This window comes from Bombus impatiens, unplaced genomic scaffold (assembly GCF_000188095.3).
Source record: "Bombus impatiens unplaced genomic scaffold, BIMP_2.2 scf_0463, whole genome shotgun sequence".
NCBI lineage: Eukaryota > Metazoa > Arthropoda > Insecta > Hymenoptera > Apidae > Bombus > Bombus impatiens.
Window position 1 is genome coordinate 798,112 of NT_176882.1, and position 20,972 is coordinate 819,083.

The 20,972-nt window shown below is 37.8% G+C and overlaps 1 protein-coding gene across 2 annotated transcripts; it reads right to left on the reverse strand.

The window, feature by feature from the left end:
• Positions 1 to 31: 31 nt before the first annotated feature.
• Positions 32 to 20,695, reverse strand: LOC100747171 (ubiquitin-conjugating enzyme E2 R2). Of its 2 annotated transcripts, XM_003490568.4 has the most exons (5): positions 20,167 to 20,692; positions 13,094 to 13,180; positions 1,737 to 1,834; positions 1,449 to 1,583; positions 32 to 1,161 (listed from the first exon to the last, which is right to left on the reverse strand). In XM_003490568.4, exons 1-5 carry the CDS (start codon positions 20,338 to 20,340, stop codon positions 936 to 938), a joined length of 720 nt encoding a protein of 239 aa, XP_003490616.1. In that variant the 5' UTR covers positions 20,341 to 20,692; the 3' UTR covers positions 32 to 935. The 2 variants fall into 2 exon arrangements, with proteins under 2 accessions (XP_003490616.1, XP_012242693.1); XM_012387270.3 differs by lacking the exon at positions 13,094 to 13,180 and having other exon boundaries at positions 20,167 to 20,695.
• Between the last annotated feature and the right edge of the window lie 277 nt (positions 20,696 to 20,972).

Genomic DNA, 20,972 nt, shown 5'->3' on the forward strand with positions numbered 1-20,972 from the left:
CCTGTTTTAAATAAAATTTACGACTACGAAGAATGTTTAACAGGTCTTTTTTGGCAGTTTGCTTCTTTTCTCACACATCCGAATTTCTTACCAACTTTTGGCTTTATAGCATAAATAATCATACGAAACAGAGGAATTTCACTTTATTCAATGTAAATTTTTATCGAAGATTTAAAATGCAGGATCAATTGATATACCCATTGATAATTTCAAATACAACACATGGATAAAGAAGATTTGAGCCAGCCCAATCATTGTACTTCTCATTTATGATTAATTTTATCGAACGCTGATCACCATAAGGTAAATCAATTGGTCCTTTTTACTTTTTACCTAGTTAAAAGATCGACGTGCCAACCACAACACAACAAGCACGGTGCTTCTAACAAAGTACTTATTTTCATACCGTATATTGCTTAAGTTAAAGAGCTTATAAACACGGCATTCTCAACAATTTAGCATACATAGAATTATTTCTTTTTTCGAGATTTTCCAAATTACATATCACTTCATAATGTGTATATTCTAATAAAATCTCGTTACATCTTCATGGAGTTATAACCGGTTTATAAATATTTTTATTAGTTGAATCGAAACCAAAATACATTGTAAAACGATTCAATCTTACATTGAAATGATCACGATCAACAAAAATAATATCATGATAAATAACTAATCAACGAATTTTATGTCGATTTCGTCTACGATATTGTGACGAAGAATAACGTGATATTATCGACGTCATCCTAAAATACGAGCCTACTTAAATACCTAACGACGAGTTAAGTTCTTTTTTAAACGCGTACTTGAATTTAAGGTGGCACGTCTGAAAAGAGAGAGCGTCCGGTTTAGAAGCCCGTTAATTTATTAATCTATACAGAACTGATAATAATTAGCGTTTTCGAGTTTTTTTTTTAATAGTTTGAGAAAATGGATCACGACTCTCCGTTGCCACTGTCGTCACCGTCTTCGTAGTCACTGGCGCTCATTTGCTCATCATCGTCGTCGTCGTCCAGCTCGTACTCATCATCATAGAAATCCGTCATGTCTAGCTGTTGTTCAGCTGGCCTCGCATGAGTCTTAATGCAGTAATCTTCCAACGTTACTGGTACGACGATCCCCTCTTTCTCAGCTTCCATCTTTGCTGCTTGTGCTTGTTTTCTGTAATCAAGCAACCATTTCTTGGATGTACGTGCGTTGCTTTGCCTCATCTTCGTATCTTTTCTCCAAAAAGAATAATAACACGTGCGTTTTCCTCATTCTCTAACTTCCAACATTTTAAATTTACGAGGCTTTACGTCGCGATAAATTTGATATTACACTTCCACGTATGTGTGTTTGATCAGTATTCTATACGATAAGGTAGCACGAAGAGATAAAAGGGAAGTATTACGTGTAGGATAAATGGAAAAATCTGTAGGATGCGGAATAGATCAATATTATTGTACCTTATGATATTTTCATACTCTTTGTCTTTACCCTTGGAGTCGCGCCAGCGCCTATACATCACCGAGGCATCCACGTTGGCAGGGCTATATGTATTGGGCTCGTTCAGAAGCGAAATCACGGACAACAGGATCGTCCTATTTCAAAACGAGAGTTCATTTGTCGTTTCTCCGTGTTACTTCTTTACATTTACAGTAATCAACAGCAAGATTCATGGTATGTGTTTCAACATATACCAAGAGTATTTAACATTCAGCTTTGGATCAGCTATTCCTACTTGTGATGCTCACCTGACATTCTGTGTCGGATTCCACCTCTCGCATGGCAGTTCTCCACTTTGTGGATCATCTACTGGTGGATGCAGGATTGATATGCATAGATCTCCATTCTGCAGAATATGAACAAAATTTAATTACCTAGATGATTCTTTCATACTCAGATAGAAAAGTATTAATAAAGAAAAACGTTCTTTAAGCAATAAAGATATTCCATTACTTTCAGTGGTTAACGCATACACATCCAGATCTGGGAAACAAATTTTCAAGGACATAGATCGACTTTGGCAAGAAGAGAATTATTTGATCGTAGAAGGGGAAAGGAGGCGAGTTCCGCGTTAATCGTCCCTGAAGGCGCATTGCCCACAGGGGAAACAAGCCTCGTCCGGGTCGAAGGATAAAACCTCGTAGCGTCTTTCGCGAACCTGAAAATCCTTGCCCAGTCTCCTTTACGCGCCATATTCGGAGCTTCAACCACGAACATATACGCGTTTCCTCTTTGAAACGCGCGCAAACATGCGATGCCTCTGATTGCAGAAACTTCTTGCTGTTCCTTTTTCCCTTGATCGTGTAAGAAAACCAGACGACCAGAACGAATTCATAAACCGAGGTTCTCGTAATATATCAGTTAAACACAGGAAGGAAATGGTCGCCATTGGATGGAACCGTTTTCCATGGAATCGGTTAATTGATGAAAAGATTTGACGGTGCCAAATGATTAGTGTCGAGATCAACTTCAATATGTATTTTTAAATCCGAATTCAGCAAAATACATAAAGTTTGCTTCATAGGGTTCTAACAACATTTGTGAATAACGATTATAGATATTTATGCAAAGTCATATTTTTACGAATGAACGTAAAAATATGGTATCTGAGCAAATACGAAGAAGCCGAGAAAACACGATAAGCGATTTAAAAAATAAATAATTAATTACATGTTGATGAAAACTGTTCTCTTATTTGGTTGTGAGATCAAAATATATATTTTTGCATCTTGTTGAACATTTCAATAAATCACATTTTATTAATTTTTCACGAGATCTTAAGAATTTCTCAGCTATTTTCAAGAAATTGATATTTATGGATTTAACGAGAAGCTAAGAAAAAAGAACTTGTCACGTTATCACGCGCCTTTTATACTTGTTTTACCTATTCAATATTGTAATCAATCGGGTGCTTTGGATATTTTATTCCTGTTTTTGTATATCGCTTTGCAGAGATAAAAAGGCTCATCATACTTGCTAATAAAACTAGAAAATGCTTAGAATATAAAACATAATATAAAACACACGATATATTCGCAATACATTTCTACAAGCGTTCGAATATTTTCGTAAGCAACTACGTTATCGTAGACTTCCAAAGTGCGATATATTTGATTCGTTTCGAGAAACTTGTCGTCGCAGGAACGATTTGATTTCAAAGAATCGTGATTGTACGCGTCTTTCGTCGAACTTACCGTTCGCCAACTACGCTTCCGCGGAATATTGGATGCAAATTTTCTGACGCAAGGAGATGTTTGCTCCGGAAAGTTGAGCAACAACGACTCCACGCTCTACGCTCGTCGCTCTTTCGATCGAGGTGGTTCACCGATTCAAGCAGACGCGGATATGATTGTATGCAAATCTGATTTACGTGTTATACATATATACAGGGTGAATTTATCTGCTAATGAAAGGCGTAATGGCCACGGAAACGTGACAGTTAATTAGATTTAATCGATAGGTTACGTGCAGTCGTAACAATAGGTGAAATAACATGGCCATTGAGAGGAAGTCGTGTGCAGTTTCTCGTCTGTCAGCCGTTGCCAGCCGACCACTTCCGCATCCAGTCAGTCGAAACGTCTACTAATCTACTTGGTAATCTCGATTAGCATTTACACGGGCGACTTCAAGCGTCCTATGTCTTTGTGCAACTCTCGTCCCGGTTCACTGAAGCGTTTAAACCTGATCGATCGGCATAAGAAATGGCTACATATATCGAAGTCAACAGCGTGGCATTCTCGCGCTCTTGCCAATTAAGTGCCTGCGCGAGATTCGAGTACGTGTAAGTTCGCGCGTATTTTCCACGCTTTTCGTACAATTCGTCCGTAGATTCCTAACTTGTGAGTAAGTTGTGACTCTTAAAGAGTTCGCGAAGTGTTTCTTAGAAAGTTGCAGACAGTTTCAGTTGAGGATTTTTACTACCTATTTATTTTTGTTTACGATTAATTATGGCCTAATCGATAAAATAAATTTTTATAAAATATTGATTACTATTTAAGCTTGTCGAGGTCATCTAGTTAATTCCTTGGTACATGTGTTTTTCTCTAGTTTGTTGAAATATTTATGGGTAACGATTGCAAAAATTCCGCAATGCGTGGACTTGGGCGTGGGCATTTCTTTAAAGTAGAAATAATTTTTTATTTCAAATAAATTCACTTCGACGTGGTATAAATATCTGTATATACTTGATCGTTGATTGGAATTACAAATTTTTTGGCTTTCGATTATGCATAGTACTTGGAACGTTAGAACTACTTATTTTTTATGTATACCTATATACGTGTATTATATTTAAACGATTATAATTAAAGTGTTACGATAATAATAAAGTAGATATATATACGTAATCAGGTTTTGGTTTCAGGAAGAGGATTAGTTTCGTCAGAAGAATCAGATACGTTTCTGATAATTGTAGAAACAACGATTTAATCTGTTGCCTTTGAATTTTCCTGAGAACTATCTAAACCACTCAAATATTCTATGAAACTCGCATTAATCGAAACTAATTTTCACTCTATATCGGTAGAACTATATTTAGAATTCAAAGTAAACGTCATTGCAGATACAAAATATCTTCTTCAAGTTGAAATCGTAATTTTTACTACCAGTATGATTCAGACTACTTGATGATTTTAGACGATCAGTAAAACGAGTAGTAAAAAAAGAAAATCTGTTTAATAAATTACTAGCGTTTACTAGTTCTGGTAATAGTTACTAACGTTAAAGTCAAACACAAGCCGTGAAGGTTTTCAGGATTATGTAATATCAGTAATATCTAAATAAAAGGAAAATACAATATATGGGGGAACATGGCGGAGAGTCACAGCTTGAACATTGTAAAAGAGGATCGCGGTTCAATAAATGTTGGAAAACACTTTTTTAACACGGTGAATGTTTATGAAATAAATCGAACAATTCCACAAAACATTAAGACTTTCGAGGTATTGGATCGATCACGGATTAACCATCTCCTCCAGGTTCTTAGAAAGAGAGCCGCCTTCTTGCGATTAAACTTTCACTGTCGTCTGTTTTCCGCATCGTGGCGTCATTGTTTACTGTGTAAAACCGCACCATAGAGAACACGATCGTTTACCTTACGATAGACAGCGATTCTTTTACGCGCAAAGATAAGAAGATAGGTAACAGAAAGGGAGTAAAAATAGATTGCAGAGGAAAATTTACATGCTATCGAGTTGCGGATTTTACGAGCGCGAAAAGATGGAAGTAGGTCGTTCGACTTTCACGGAAATCGGAGCTTGCAAAATCTTCCGATTCGCGTTGAAGTTGCACGCTGTCAGCTCAAGATCCACCGTCACGCAGATAAGGGCTTAAATATTTCTTTTTTTTTCCCTTTCCCTACTTTCCATCGAGCACACGACTGTTCGAACGAGAACGAGGTAGAAGGATGCAAGAAGATATATTCGTGTGGTAAGCACGCTCTTTGTGGACAAAAGCATGGCATGCCGCAGTGCCGTTGGCGAATGGCCAGCATAGAGAAAGAGAGAAAGAGAGAGAGAGAACCTTTCTGGTTCTCGGTCTCCTCTGATTCCCGAAAATTCGCGGCCACTACTGCATCCAGAAAATGTCTTTCGATATCATTTACGCAGCTGGTAAAATGATCCGAACTGATTTGTTAATCGCATAGTGCACATGCCTGTGGCATTTCAATTTCGTCAATTATTAAGTGTCGTTGGTCTTTATTCAGAAAAAATATTTTTTCCTAAGGTTTTAAACTTACAAACACTGGTTTTATCGTTGCATATTGGCTTTTAAAAATCAATTTAACATTAATATCGACGTAATATTGTAACCATACGTAGCTATGATAACTGTCGGGCTGCAGATGTTTATGCACTTGTGGGAATATAAAATTTCCGATGTGAAATGAAGATCAAACGAAGCAAACGAGTGAAACAAATCGCTATTTATGATTCATTTCCCTATTTCTTTTTTATTTGCGTAAAAAGTCACAGTCTTGTAATTACAACGAATAAAACTGTAGTCTGATTTATCTACGTTCCCCTAATTAAAATGTAGTTTGCGTCAAGTATGAGCAAACGTTCAGGTATCATTGAACGATAGCGAGCTGCAACTTTGATCAACATTTTGCAGAAATACAAATCCAGACGTCGGAAGAAATATGTCAACTAGAAGGAACGATCTTTTTTGCAAACTGATCTTTTTTGATCGTGTTCGCGGAATAAATTTTTCTTAGAGTGCGTCACGGATGGAAGTTCGTGGCTGGCAATAACCTGGAGAAATCCAGTTGAAAGGAAAATAGAGCAGCGATACGTCAGGACGGATGCGCTTCATTTTCAACGGCGTGCAACAGGTCGCGAGATTTCTTGCCGGATTATGGTTCGAACATACGACAAACTTTTATCTCCGAACCGGCTCCTGTTCGTACGTTGTACTGGTTTGACGCTTATACGCTTCTACGAAGCGAAAATAAAGTCTCACTTTTGATGCGCGTTGCCCGAAAATACCTGATTTAATTATACAGCGCGAATTTAGATATAATAAACGCGCACGCCTCTTTTTCGTCGGCTCTTGTTAGTATGCGGTTCAAGTTAGTATCGAGCTGTTTCGATGAGCGTCTATTGCCACTTACTTTCTGCTAATTAGTCGCGTACAGTTGGTACGTCAGCTACTGTACGTGTTATATATTAATTAATTAGACACCTTGTGCAATTCGATCAAAAGGTTAAGTTTTTTATTTTATTCTGAAAGCTGTGATAGAGAAACGTTTTTCTAACTATTAATTCTTCGCTTCTTGTCATAACAAAGACCAAATGCAGTGTTAAATTCAAACTGAAACGAGGAATATATGCGCGTTACTTAAGTTCTCTGTTTAATTGTATTGAATAGTTAACGTTTCATAAAATTTATATAAGCTTTTAGAACGTGGCTGGAAACACGTATGTTTCAAGACTTTAAGGCTTCGACATTGAGTAAACACACTTAACACGTTCACTTCTATTAAAGATATAGCTCTTTACTTCTTTTTATCGAAGATCACATCAGATTAATTAACATTCGTCCAACTTCATAATTTGTTATTTCAGGGTCTATTAGCTACTTTAAATAATCAAAGCAACGTAATATATTCGATAGAGTAAGTTAAACATACCTGAAGTCACATGTGTTCGATCGATTAATATTTATCTACCTTTAATTATCGTTTTTTTATTTATATTAAGCAATATTAATTATTCATAAATATTTATTAATTGCGTATACTTGACTAAGGTTAAAGGCCAACATTATACTAGAGAGTTTCCTTTTAATGTATATTCTATGCATTTACAATAATTTGTAAGTATCCAAATATCTGTGTATAACAATATAGGATAATACATATGTCGGACAGTACGTGAGATAAGATAATGTGACTTCGATAGAGAAAAAATACTTGGAATATTGCGACGTTTTCAAGAGTAATCACGTCGCCGTTGTCGTCGTCAGCATTTCGTGCGAGCAAAATACCGAAAGAGTAAATTTTTAAAATTAGCGGTGCTGGCAGGAGAAGTAGAAAGAGGCAGAGAAGCGAAGAGTATTTCATCGAACGAGGTGAGAACCTTGCTGAGCACTGGTCAGCCTCGAAAATAGACGCCACGATCGGAACTATCACGAGAACTATGGAGAGGCTCATAGTTCTTCTACATTCTCGTAAATCGCGTGAAATTAGGTTTACCTTTATTTTATTTTGGTTCAAATCGATCACGGAAATCTAAAATACAACTCGATCATTGCCAATGTTACCGCTCTATTTTAATTTTAATCTAAGAAATTACGCGCGATATCTACGATATACGATGTTCAATTTAATCTAAAATACGACGAACAGTGGAATTATTTTTGACGAGGTGACTGAACCACTTTCGCGCTTCCGATGACGGTGAATCACAGCGAGACATGTAGATGCGGAGGAGAAACTCTGTTGACCGATCCAAACAGGAAACCTCACAGACGATCAACGCTTCTAAATATCTTGACAGAACGCGTAGGCGGGCGTGCCATTTAACTCGACTGGTCCGCGTTTTCGAGATATTTCTCCGTTCCATTTCTCTACTTACGTACTCGAATAAATATTAATCCAGAAGAAAGAAGATAAGAAATGTATAAGAAATGTGAAGATAAGATACACTCACGTTCACAAACATGTATGAGTAAAGTACAAAAGCTTGTGTATACCGATTAAGCTTCCAGAAGAATTATCTCGAATTAAACGACCCTCGTAAGCTCTCCGCGCAACGACTGACTATTTTTTAAACGAACAATTACAATCATACAAGCACAAGAGCAAACTCCTTTAAGACAAGTAGCTGATTTTCGTGGTGTTTTGACGAAGCTGCGCGAGATTCTTGTCCCGTTAACTGCTGCGAATTGTTTGCAATATTCGCGATATTTTATCTCAACTGATTCGCATCCATATATATTAAATATCCGCATATATTAAATAATATTAAATGTATTTGTATATTTCTGTAACTAATATCTACGTCGACATATTTCTGTCAAATTACATTAGACTTAAGTAAAAATTACAAAAATATATATTATTGTATAGTGACGAGATAATTCCGGGTAAAAATTCACAGAAACTCGCATAGCACGGATCATTTTTCTTTTGACATACATTTTAGAGAGTGCGTCTCTAAGCAACAACATACGCTTTGAATCTTGCGCCAGTCTCTTTTGATTCTTGAGACATGAGATTTTGTAAACCGTACTTATTTAAAAACTCGTAACGAAACTAAACGTTAAACCTGGTTTATTGACAGTAACGGAATATTAAGCAAATTTAAATACAAAATAAATGTTTACATTTCTTTGTAGTTACTTATAACTGTTTATTAGTCAGTATATTTTTAGAATAAAATCTCGTTATATCTCGAAATCGAGCTTGGCTTAGATTAGGTCAAAATCTTTTCCGGGAAGAGGCGCGGCACTCTTTACTCCGCGTTTACTTCAAAATCTTGAAAATATATGTCAAGGTTGAAATCGTAGAGACTAAATTTTCTTTTCTAGGAAGATTATTTTTATAATATTTCAGAATCGCTTGTCTAAAGAACCAAAAAAGACTGCCATGAAATTCAAAGCGTGTGTTACTTAGAAACGTACCCTTTACGATATATGTCAAAAGGAAAATAACTTGCGCTATATAAATTTTTCCTCACATTTACCCAATTTCGTTAAAAACGAAATTACGCATTTTGACCGATTAGTAAAAAAGAATTGAGGTAGCGATTTTCAATCTTTTCCATTTCATGACACGGGCAAACTGGTTACTAAAATTCTGCGCCACATCGTCACGCACACATATATATATATTATATTTGATTAAAAAGAGGGCATTCGCTCCGACTGGCTATTATTATTTTTATTTGACAATCTAAGAGAAAAGCGGTCGTCAGTGCTGCTAACCATTGTGTGTTATAAAAACTCGTGCGCCACTAGTTGAAAATTGTGGCGTTAAGGGATTAAATAGTAGATCGAAGTCCTAAGCGCGACCTTATCCCAGAGCGTTTCCACCTTACGGCCTTAGAGTCGCTCGTAAACGGCAGCACCTATACACGCGTAATTTCTGTCGATATACCAACCGCCGACACAGTCGAGTAAACCTGCGACACACGTATACACGCATCTCTCTTCTCATCTACAAAGGCGGAGAGCCAGATAGACGGAGAAGTAGCTGGCGTAAGCGCGGACAGGGAGCAACATGAGAGCGAGCGTGAATCTCTTCTCTCTCATTCTCTCTCGTGCTCTGTATGCTGGTGCACGTACAGCCGGTCAGACGTTTTACGGTTCGTCGAATCTTAAGGCGACGACCTCTCTGCGCCGAGGGCAAACGAGCCTACGGATTTTGTAATGATTCCACCTCAACGCCGTTCTTCGAACGGCGTATCTGACTTCCACTGCTCGAGGAAGAAGTGGGTGTACCAGGGTCAAGCCGTGCTTGCGAAGAGATGCGCCGCATCAGTCGTCATGTCACGGAATATCGAAGCGCTTCGGTTGATAACGAGGTGCATTCGATACAAAGTGGCACAGAAATAAACGAAGTGCACGCTGTCGCACGAAAGCCGGGCGTCTGCTTATTTTTAACAACATGTACGTGGCATATACATTATACATCATAACTGAATATGATCGTGACGCGATTAATATTGGTTTTCAAAAACTAAGATGCAATAACGAAACTGGTACTTGTAATCGACGAAGCTTATAGAACTATTTTGTTACTTGGCAAAACTTGACGGGTCTTCTAAACATATAGAAAGATTTTAGGTGTCGATACAGTCAGATTATATTTAAATGGTAAACACATGTAGTAGTATATGCATACAATAAATAGGAAAATATCCTATTGTTGCGTTTTTAATAGGTACTTCAGATTTATAGATCGGTAACTCTATAGAAGACTCTCTAGAATTTTGTGGTCACTTGTATGTATATCTATGTGTTGCACGAGAAGAACGAAGGATGGTGACGCGAATAGATTCATCGAAGGCCTTCGATAACTAGACTATGTACGGAAAAGATCCGCGTAGCACTGATCTCTTTCGTTATCTTCGTTACCTTTTTATCCACCGGTGAAAAATTCAAAAAGAAAGCAATAGATCCGTATTCTCTTTGTTTTTCGAGAGAAATGGTACTATTTAGATTCCAGCGAAGAAGTCGTAACTTGTCATTCGACAAACAGTTTCGAGAGAACAATAGCATATCGCCGGTCGTAGCCGAGGAAAAATTCAAGCGAGACGACTATTATTGTCTGGCAGTGTCTCGTGTTTAGAGCGAGCTCGTAAGATCCCCCGCGGAGCAAGAAATCTCTCATGCACGTGACTCACGCGGACAAAGAGGTTTCGTGGAAAGTCATTCGGTCGTCATTGAACGTGCCACGGTTACGTAGGATTCACTAAGTTCCGCTGGTCTGTCCTCCTTTTTACTTAAAATCTCTTATCCAGCAGTTTTCAATTTTCGCAGTGACTCATGGAATCATTCGAATGCTTGTAGAAACTTTTCACGACTATATATTATACGAAACATTTTGAAATTTCGTTTGCACGTTGAGCCGAAGTCACGAGCGTTCAGTGCGATCGAATGTCTTTTTCTTAACGCGTGAAACGCTTGACGTCAACGCGGAGTCACTCGCCTCCAGGAGCGGCCACGATGAACCGTGAAACCACCATGGAGTATGGAGTCATCCGTATTTAACGTGTTAAGTAGCCAAGTCCTGTAGCGAAGTCTGAATTGACTATACCGATAAAATTTCAAACAGATCCGAAAACGTATACACCCGTTGCTCTCTTCTATGAAACGTGATAATTAACCTAGATTTCAATTATCAAGGGAACGATTAATCGATTATAAGGTTGTATTTATGCAAGATTGAGACGTGATGCGTATAAAAATTTATTGAAATTATTCGCAAGAGTTACTGGGAGATAATAAATACTAGTAATTATGTGTTAGCCCTTACCGCGTGTATACTTATGTATGACAATTATATAAACTAATCAAATATTATAATTACATATTTTTAATTGATCGAAGAAGCAAAGATGATAAAAAATTATGAAATTTCGGTTTCGTCGAGTGTTTCAAAATGGTAGATACGAGATTCTAGCTAAGGACGGTAGTACTCAAATCGTATGTGACATACATAATGTAATCGTGCGATGTAACGAGAGTACTCTTCCCCCTTTTCACATCGGCGACGAGCGGTCTATCTCGTTGGAGAAACAAAGGCGAGACACGTTGAGTGTCAGTGAAAAAAGAAAAAGAAGAAAAAGAAGAAAAAAGACCGACGGGACGCGCAGATGCTTCGATTGACTGATAATCGTGGAGCACTGGTTATAGAGTTCACCGAGGTGACAGACAATCCTCGTGTTCACTCGGGCCACTCCATTATATACTCATTAAACAAATTACTTATATTCTTCTTCGTTGTCACGTTTTCGCGGAGGATTAATCTCGCTAAGGAAAAGGAAAAAAGAATAATAAAAAAAAAAAATATATGAGAATGGAAGAAAGCAAGAGGCGTTCGAGTTGATGGTATGTGGAAGTGCATTGGCCTCTGCGCGAGAGCATGGAAATACGTAACGTATGAAAAGTGTTCATTGCATGGAAAATAGCGTATGCGAAAGCGCAACTGTCGGCGATATTATTCGCACGATGTAACGGAACGAAACTTTCATCGTAAAAAAAATTGGCCGAACAACGATAGAGTTTCTTACTCCACGTCACCGTTTCTCACTTATCTTATAATCTATCTATCTAAGGCCCACAGTTATTGTAAGTAAAATCAGTCAGCTTTCATCTGTACGTTCGTTCGTTTCTAAAAATAAAATTCAAATGTACTAATCTTCATATGGTGCGTGTATATGGTATCGTGATGATCTAACTTGGTGCAACTATCGACCATTGTATAATTAATGCATGTTACTGGACGCGTGAGATTTACGTGCGTTTATTCCCGTTAGCCGCGGCGTGTTCGCCTAGTCCCATCCCTTCCAACAAGTGACTGGATACGGATGTCCAACGAGCTTTGGACGGTCGTTGACTCTTTGCTAGTCGCTGAAGGGTCACACGAAGAACCCGTCACAGATGCGCTCCAAGTTGATAAGGTATCTTCGATCGATGGCAATTTTCAGCTCTTGGTAGTACGAAACGTAGTTTTTCAGGAAGAGTTGCAATTATAAAAGCGAGATCCGATATCGACGATCGCGAATTGAAGGAGAAAAAATTGTTCTATTACAAGATGAGCGATCTTGCCTGTGACGATAGTAGAGTCGGCTGTCGAAATTACGACCGCTTGATATTTGAAGACTGGAAATATCGAGTACTTGTAGGCGCTGGATTTTCCAGCGAAACGACGCTACACTTTTGATTGCAGATTTCGCGAGTCCTTCGAGCAACGACGCGGGAGTTACAACATGCAGGGTAAGGGACAAAGAGGAAATCGGAGAAAACGAAAGGGGATGGTTGACTATGGGAGAAAGATTCAGCCGAGAGAAGGGAGAGAACGAGGGAAAAAACAGCCGAGCCATACGGAAGGGGATGAAAAGAAGCACGCGGAGGATCGATAATTCCTGTATTTACTCACCTCGTATACGTTCGGGTGCCAAACTTTCGTCATAAACCGAATGCTGGGTGGACTGTACGGATAATCGGGCGGGAACTTCATGTGTGCCTGGAACAGAAAGAAAACAGGAGCGCAGGACGCGCGTTAAGACGATGCTACGTTACAACGGATCAATAATCGTTTATGTAAATTATCGCAAAGGCCCTTGTTCAGGGTTCCGAAAATTATTTACAAGTCATTTGCGAATTGCTCGACGCGTCCAGAAAAAATTGAACGAACGATAGGCGATACGCTGATGTGGTTCGAGCTCGAGGGAAACGTAATCGCGCGAGGGATGAATTTACCCGGAAAACACCCAAGAACCGAGGGCTCTATAAAATTCGATTTGTTCTACGTATCGAAGGGATACTCTTGTCGACTTGTAACTACTCGCTGAAACGTCACGGAAGCGAATCTGTTTGCTTTGTTTTGTTATCTGTTTGTTTTAATGGCAAATAGCGAATTGTGATCATTTCTTGGAAAGACAAAACCCGCGGGACAAAGGCGATATCGTCGATAATGGACGCGTAATGAATACGTAGCTTTGTTTCGATAATAACCGATGGAATAACGACAAGGTATCAACAAATCGATGATCATCCGTGTATCGCAGTGAAACATGGCTGAGAGAAGGGACGCGTTCTTCCCTTTCACGGCGTGTTCCACGCACTTGCATTGGTATAGAATGAATCCATTTCGCATACAGGGCGTACATAAGGGTCGTCGCCGACTTTGTTGGCGGACTTTCGTCGATGGTTTGCCGACGGGACGCTATATTGATCGCAACCTGGTCATGGCCCAAATATCCACCTCGTCCTCCGGGATAGCGCGTCCTAGAATTAAGTTACTTTCCATCGAGCGTTTGTTTACATTTCCGCGGTAGAATAATTTCTACCATGCTGGATCGTGTATTTAACTAATTACCCAGAGGTTCGAATTTCAAGTCTGGATCGCGATATTTCCTATTCAAAATCGCGCTTGTATCATGGTAATGATAATTTTAACAACTCTTTGACGATTTTCAACGACGCAGGATCGTTTGTGTTTTTAATTTTAGAGTTTTCAAGCCGAGAGTTTCTTCCTACACTCCAATTCATATAATGATAAGTACTTGTGCACAGTACTGCATTATGAGGAGGCTTAACGAATCAATTCACAGACGATAGCGTGAGATTCCGAGAACCTTCTATATGTCGTATATGATCTTGGATAAGGCTACACAAATTTGCAACACTTTAATCTCTAATTTCAATATGTAATCATGATAGTCGGATTCTATTACAGTGTTAATGAAATTTCAAAATGTTCCGTAAACGCATAATTAGAAAAGAATTCTACATGCTTCCAAATACTTTTATAAGCCACTGTACACATAATGACATTGCGAGTGAAGAGAAGGACAAAGATAAGGCACAATTACAAGTTAGTAATTGAATTGGAAATAGTTGCTATAGTATTCTAAGCAGCGATGATTTTGTTGCACTTTCCAACGTGACATGGGAACATTGATCGTGCTTATCAGTCAGTAATCTCACATGACATCAACGAAAGGTATTCGCGGAATCGAGGACGAGATCGATTATTCATGCAATTACACGACCATTCTTATGTTTCCTGAAACAATGCAAAAATAACAGTACAAAAATCGAGATTTATATCGTTTCGATCGAGAACAAAAAATACGTGATACGATTGGAAAAACAAGTAAAGAAGAAACGATAACTCCGTTCGATTATATCAGATGGAACAAACAAGCATGTGCGTTGAGTTCTTTAATAATGTAGTGCTCTTGACACGTGACAGGGACACATTACTTTAACAATAAAGTAATGAATGATAAAAAAAAAACATATGTGCGCAATATCAATAATCATTATAATGCATATACATATTCGAATAGTAGAGTTACTGCGAATCATTAAATAGAGAATTTACTGCGAATTTCTATACATTTATGGAGAATTTAAAGATACGAAATTACAATGCATATAATACATAATAACATAGCAAATACGTAAGGACCAATACTCGTTATGATATTAGATTCTCCTGTAATACTAGAATTTACTCTTTTTATTATTTTCATCCCATCAAAAATTTGCATCATGTCGCGATATTATTTTTTTACAGTATTAAAACAGCAATTAATTATATTTAAAAATAAAAGTTACAATTACAGTACCCGGAAAAATGCACGAAAAAATGTTATTTTATCCGAAAAACAAAGGAACCTCCGAACTTTCCAGCAGGACAACAACTTAATTTAAATGATTATTATAGTCCACAAACTAGAACCCAAAGATTATAATCAAATGATGATCGGAGTCAGTGCTTGGAACGACAAAGATTAAGTAAGAAGGATTTAGAAAATAAGAATTCGATTGCGTAAAAGATATGCGGGAATAGAGCAAGTTGAAAGATGGCCCATTTTCCGTTGTCGCGATATTTCAAAGGGTCGTTTACTCGTCGCTTTTCCGCCCGTCGAGTCGACTGTATCGCGTGACCTATAAATTTTCTCGACCTATTTCTACGATAAGCACTTGACGGTCACCCCTTAGATGGCACTGCACGACATGGCTACCATCACTCCTTGAAAACTTCGCGCCGATTCAGAAGGATCAAGAAGTGACCCAAATCAGGAAGACAGGCATCGTGTTCCCTTGAAGAGGTACTTCGATCAACGAGGTCACTTAATATTGTTTATCGAAGGAATTTTTTTACTCGAACTATATTATAATTTATAATATTCCAATAAGCGAAGGACACAGATAAGATAAGAAATACGATAAATCACACTCTTAAATGGAAAGACATTTTAAAAATTCCACACATTGTCAACCAATTCCGCATCAAAGTTATCTTTCCATTTAATTTTCAGATTAAGTGTTAGCCTGTTTTCTATTTTCCCCCGGAACTCCTAATTATGCAGATTAATATTAATTAAACTGAGCTAAACTAATATTACTCGTTCCTTATTAAAAAAATTCAATTATTCTATATGAAGACTAGTATGAAACATGTTTCATTCTTTACAGAGCAGCAGTTTCAAAATTCAATGTGTTGTCCATTAATTTTCTGCTATTCCGTCTAATTATGCTATTCCGTGCTAATTATTTCTGCTATTTTCTCAATACGAGAAACTTTAGTTGTCATCGCGCCAAATATGCAATAACTTTTTCAGCTGACGATAATATTCGAATGGAAGAAAGAAAGGATTGTGGGTCCGTGGTATTACCGAACATGTATCACACGTGCTGCAGGTGAGAAGAGGAAATGCGTGGCAACAGGAGATCTGACGTTACATCGTGTCGAAATCCTTGCTGGGTTTCGTCGTCAAACGGAAGAAAGAACAGATGGTCTGTATGTGTATTACTACGTAACTTCATGATTTAATTCGTTACAATTCTCTTGCGATATAACTACAGATACACTCATATAAATTACGTAATGCTCAATATTTTGTTTAAAAACGTTAAAATATATTGAACAGAAATCAAATGGGCAAGGACCTCGATCGTTCTCCGCTTTCCAATCGGGAATTAGTCAAATACGTCTACTTCGCAAGCTTCCAAACTCAACTTTCTCAAAAACGAAACCACCAACGCAGTTTCGTTATTCTTGCTTCTCGTCTTATTTTGTGCTGTAAAATCTCCTAAGCTTCGCTTGTGCCACGCATTTACGAGCTGTAACTCGAGAATGGGAAAATTAAGCAAACGACATGGAAGAATTGACGCGTCGAGTGATTCTGACGGTGTTTAAGGTTGCTGGCGGGAGTTGCATATCGATTTTACTAACAAAAGTTTCACGTTGCCCATCTCTCACTGTTCTAAGGTGAAAGAATTAAATGGGCCAAAATCAGTGGGAGTAGGGCCGCCAATAGTTGAAAATAAAACTGGCAACACAAACGTATACATCGAGAAGACCCATTTATCGGGGTTCGCGGTGACCTGTTTGCGAGATACGACGCTTTTCCTCGGGGAGAAAAATCTGGCATGTTCATCTCAGTCGGAATGGGACTGGGTGAAAGTCGCTCAGGTGATTCGAGGGATGCCGGCCAAAGATAGACACAAGACAATGCTCGATGGCGTTTTATGTAACGTGGCAACACGCGTTACGGCTCGACTTCACTGGGTCGATCCGTAAATCCTTGAAAAAGAAGTGACGGTTTAACGTAAATCGTGAATTATTATTTCCGTTTGGTAAATGGAATTGTCCATGGCGATTGGCGACTGCGCGTAATTGTTCGGACTCAGCTACGATCAGAATTTAATTCGACGAACGAATCTGCGCTCCGCTATGTATTTACGCACATTCCGTGTCGATTAACTCGAGAGCGCAAGAAGAGCTCGATTCGATCGGAGAGGCTCGAGGAGAGCTGCATTTCTACGTGAAATACCTCGAGCTACATCGAAGCAATAATTGCGAACGTGTTAAAATATCGAGTCGTGTAATAATTTTTTATTTTAACTAGTCGACAAGATTTTTGTACCAGGAACGTCCCCGATTTATATATATATATATATATATATTGCATATTATTGGGTTGTAACGTAAATTCATCCTTCTTTTGTTATATATTACATATACTGTAATACATATTCAGTATATAAATAACTAATAGTCTATTAAGTATTATAATGATAAATGCAACGATTATACAATTCTAATAATTCAAACAATGCAGTCAAGTGAAACAATTGAACGATTTACTTACAACTAGATATTTTTCACATGTCAATCAGACTGCATTAACTACTTCACACATATGGCACACATTCTTGCCACGTGCAGCCAAATTTCTACGTAGCTCTACGTATCTCAGTCTAGTACATGTATATTTTCCCAGTTAATCCGCGCTTGTTCAATACCTTAAAATAAACGTTCATTTATTTCACTAATACTTCAAATAAATCTTTTATACGATTTCTTTATGACACATTCACTCAAAATTACAATATTATATACTGTGGAAATTTTTAAGGAATATATTATGTACGTTACATAAAGTATTCTGAAATTTCATTAGCCCTGTAATGAGATACGACTATCATGATTACCTTGGTAAAGTGTAAAACAAATCTGAAAATGTGTATGGAAGTTAGACGATATTTACTGCGAATATATATTTAATTAAAAATTAGTATGTAAATTAGAAAACATAGACTACAATATTTAAGATTTATTAATACATATTTAATGAAATGACCTTTACCACTAAGGACACGTTTGAGGCCACGAATTATATTAATTTTTTACTAACTATATGTTTGCAATAAACTTCTCATAATTTCTATATACATTACCGTTCAAAATTCTTAGAACATCATTTATTTTTAACAATGTTTTAATATTTGATAAAGATTATGAATTTCTTAATAACGTTATTCATAGATCAGCATCACATACTTTCTTTAGCGCATAAAATACTAAGTCGAATAATATCTTTCAGCTGTTCATTAATTTTCCTTCAGTATCGGAACAAATATAAACTCACCAAGCTTTTGAGCCAAGATATACATTTTAAGATTGATCCTAAATTTCCCCAATATAATCACACTAATCATGTCTCATTACACTGCTAATGGAATTACAAAAGTGTTCGTATACATATTTATATTTTGCAAATTATATATTCATACAAATTTTCTGTGATATGTGTCTGAATACCTTCGTCAGACACTGTTCGTGTATTGGATAAATCACGATAATCAGGCAACAACAAAGAACGTGTTACCGTGATAATAACGTGTAACGATACTGTTTACGACAGAGGCGCGTTACGATTATAAAGCGCGGGTTAGAATCTTGTGGAACAGGATTTGCGGCACCCACGTAGATGCTGATCACGTGTACGGTACGATACGATTCGCAAATAACGGTGTGTTGTCAGGTCTGTGCTCGTTGCGACCAGTTACATTGTGGGAAGATAGGTAACGCTCGCGTTACGTGAATAAGCGTTCGTAAATTCATAACGAAGCGGAGAGTGGTTTAGAAAGCGGACGCGAACTGTACAAAAAACCGTATAACCGTGCGGCAGCGGTAGAATTCGTTTTCTGCTCGCTAGAGACTAGATTGAAAACGCAGAATGATAGCGCAACTATTTGTAGCAGCAGATTTAAAAAAAGAGAGAAAGAACACACCAGAAATTGGAGATTGTATTATTTGTATACCGTATATTAATGTATACTATAGCATATAATACAGTTTTCCAAATTGCATCTAAATTATATTGCATACGCGTACCGCATAATACATATATCGAAACGGTAGTTGAAAAACATTTGTTTAATAAGAACAATGATACTGTGTCTCGAGGTGTATTATCAATCACGGGTTATATTACACGTGGAAAAATCCAATAGAAAAAGCACTATAGGAAGAAAAAATGAGCGTGGAACGCAATCGATCCGGCCGTATTGAGTAATCTTTAATTTTCAGGATTACTCAATGCTGCTTGAAAGTCGCCTTCTGACTTGTGCATGAAAACATTCATCGAATTGTAACGCGGATAGGAAAGACGAGCAAAACAGCGATAACCACTGCAACGCATATTATTATTGGGGAAATCAACGATCGGTCGCGGCAAAACTACTCACTCACGTTGTTACTTTTCTGGTCAAGGTAATCGTAATGTTTCATCGTGTCATCACCAAACAACCTTCACGTAGGAACGCTGATAGATGTTCATGTCTTTCAAATATATACATTAATCAATTAACGGAAACCGACTTATTATAAAAACAGTATTTTTAAACATACAAAGTTCATACAAAAGGGAAATGAAGAAGTGTTACAAAATTACCAAAGCAAAATTTATATTACATATAGGACATTTATAACCATATTTGGCGATTGGAACAATCAAAATAATGCTTTCTGATGAAAAGATAAATATGCTTAAAACTCTATTGAAAGAGAAAGCAGAAACATAACCAACAAAATGAAAAGTATGCCCGACTGTAGTGTTTACATGTAAAAATGATAAAAAGAGTGGAATTTTTATTTCGGCCGAGTTTCCAAAGCGAACAAAAGCTACGAATAATTCTGATAATTACCTTGAAGTATCCTCCTTGGTAAAGCGTATCCGGGGGCCCGAAGATAGCTACTTCCCACTCAAACATGTTGTCCTCGTTAACGAGTTTCACGCGGAATCCCTCGACAGGTTCCTCTTGAAGACTTTTATATTCGAGGGCAAGTGCCCTTAGAGCGCTGCTCGTTGTTTGTGCCATATTTTTCTTCTGGAAGTAAAGTCTGCAGCCTGTTCCAGGAAGCGGAACGTCCTAAACCTCCTGAAGTGGTAGCACAGAACACTACAGTCGGACGGACGCCTTTGCGAACACTGCTCCTCGACAGAATCAATTTCCAGCGGGTACCAGATAGTGTGTAGCCGTTACTACGATTTCCTTTGTTGCTTCTCGACGCGTCGTGGTCTTTCACTCGCGGCAGGACGTTTTCTACGATAATAGTACGATTTTGCACATCAAATAAACAAAGAAATATGATCGGACCAACAAACTGCGAAGTGCCCCTCCAGTCAACAATATACTATTCCCGATGCACGCACCTCTAACAAAACAGCTGACGTACCTTCTGCGTCAGCGTTGCTTTTGGCGCAAGCGCACGATGATATTCCCTATTTTTCTTCCGTGTGTCGTCGACGATTTTCAAATAAAAATATATCCAAAATACACCAATCGTTGTATTTGAACTGATAGAAAAGATTTCTTTTGCGTTATTCTAATTGGTGATTAAAAACTTGGAGCAATTTAATAGACAATTTAATAAATTTCTAGACTTCCTGTTTCCTGATTGGAAAATACGTCCCCAATCACGTGACGCGTAAAGAAGCGATATATGTACA

What these genes read in the sequence shown, in the direction of transcription:
- LOC100747171 (XM_003490568.4), bottom strand. Translation starts at nt 20,340, where the DNA reads ATGGCACAAACAACGAGCAGCGCTCTAAGGGCACTTGCCCTCGAATAT. An exon ending in GGCACCCGAACGTATACGAG is followed by an intron (nt 1,835 to 13,093) that starts GTGAGTAAATAC and finishes CATATTCTGCAG; the next exon opens with AATGGAGATCTATGCATATC. An exon ending in AATCCGACACAGAATGTCAG is followed by an intron (nt 1,584 to 1,736) that starts GTGAGCATCACA and finishes GTTTTGAAATAG; the next exon opens with GACGATCCTGTTGTCCGTGA.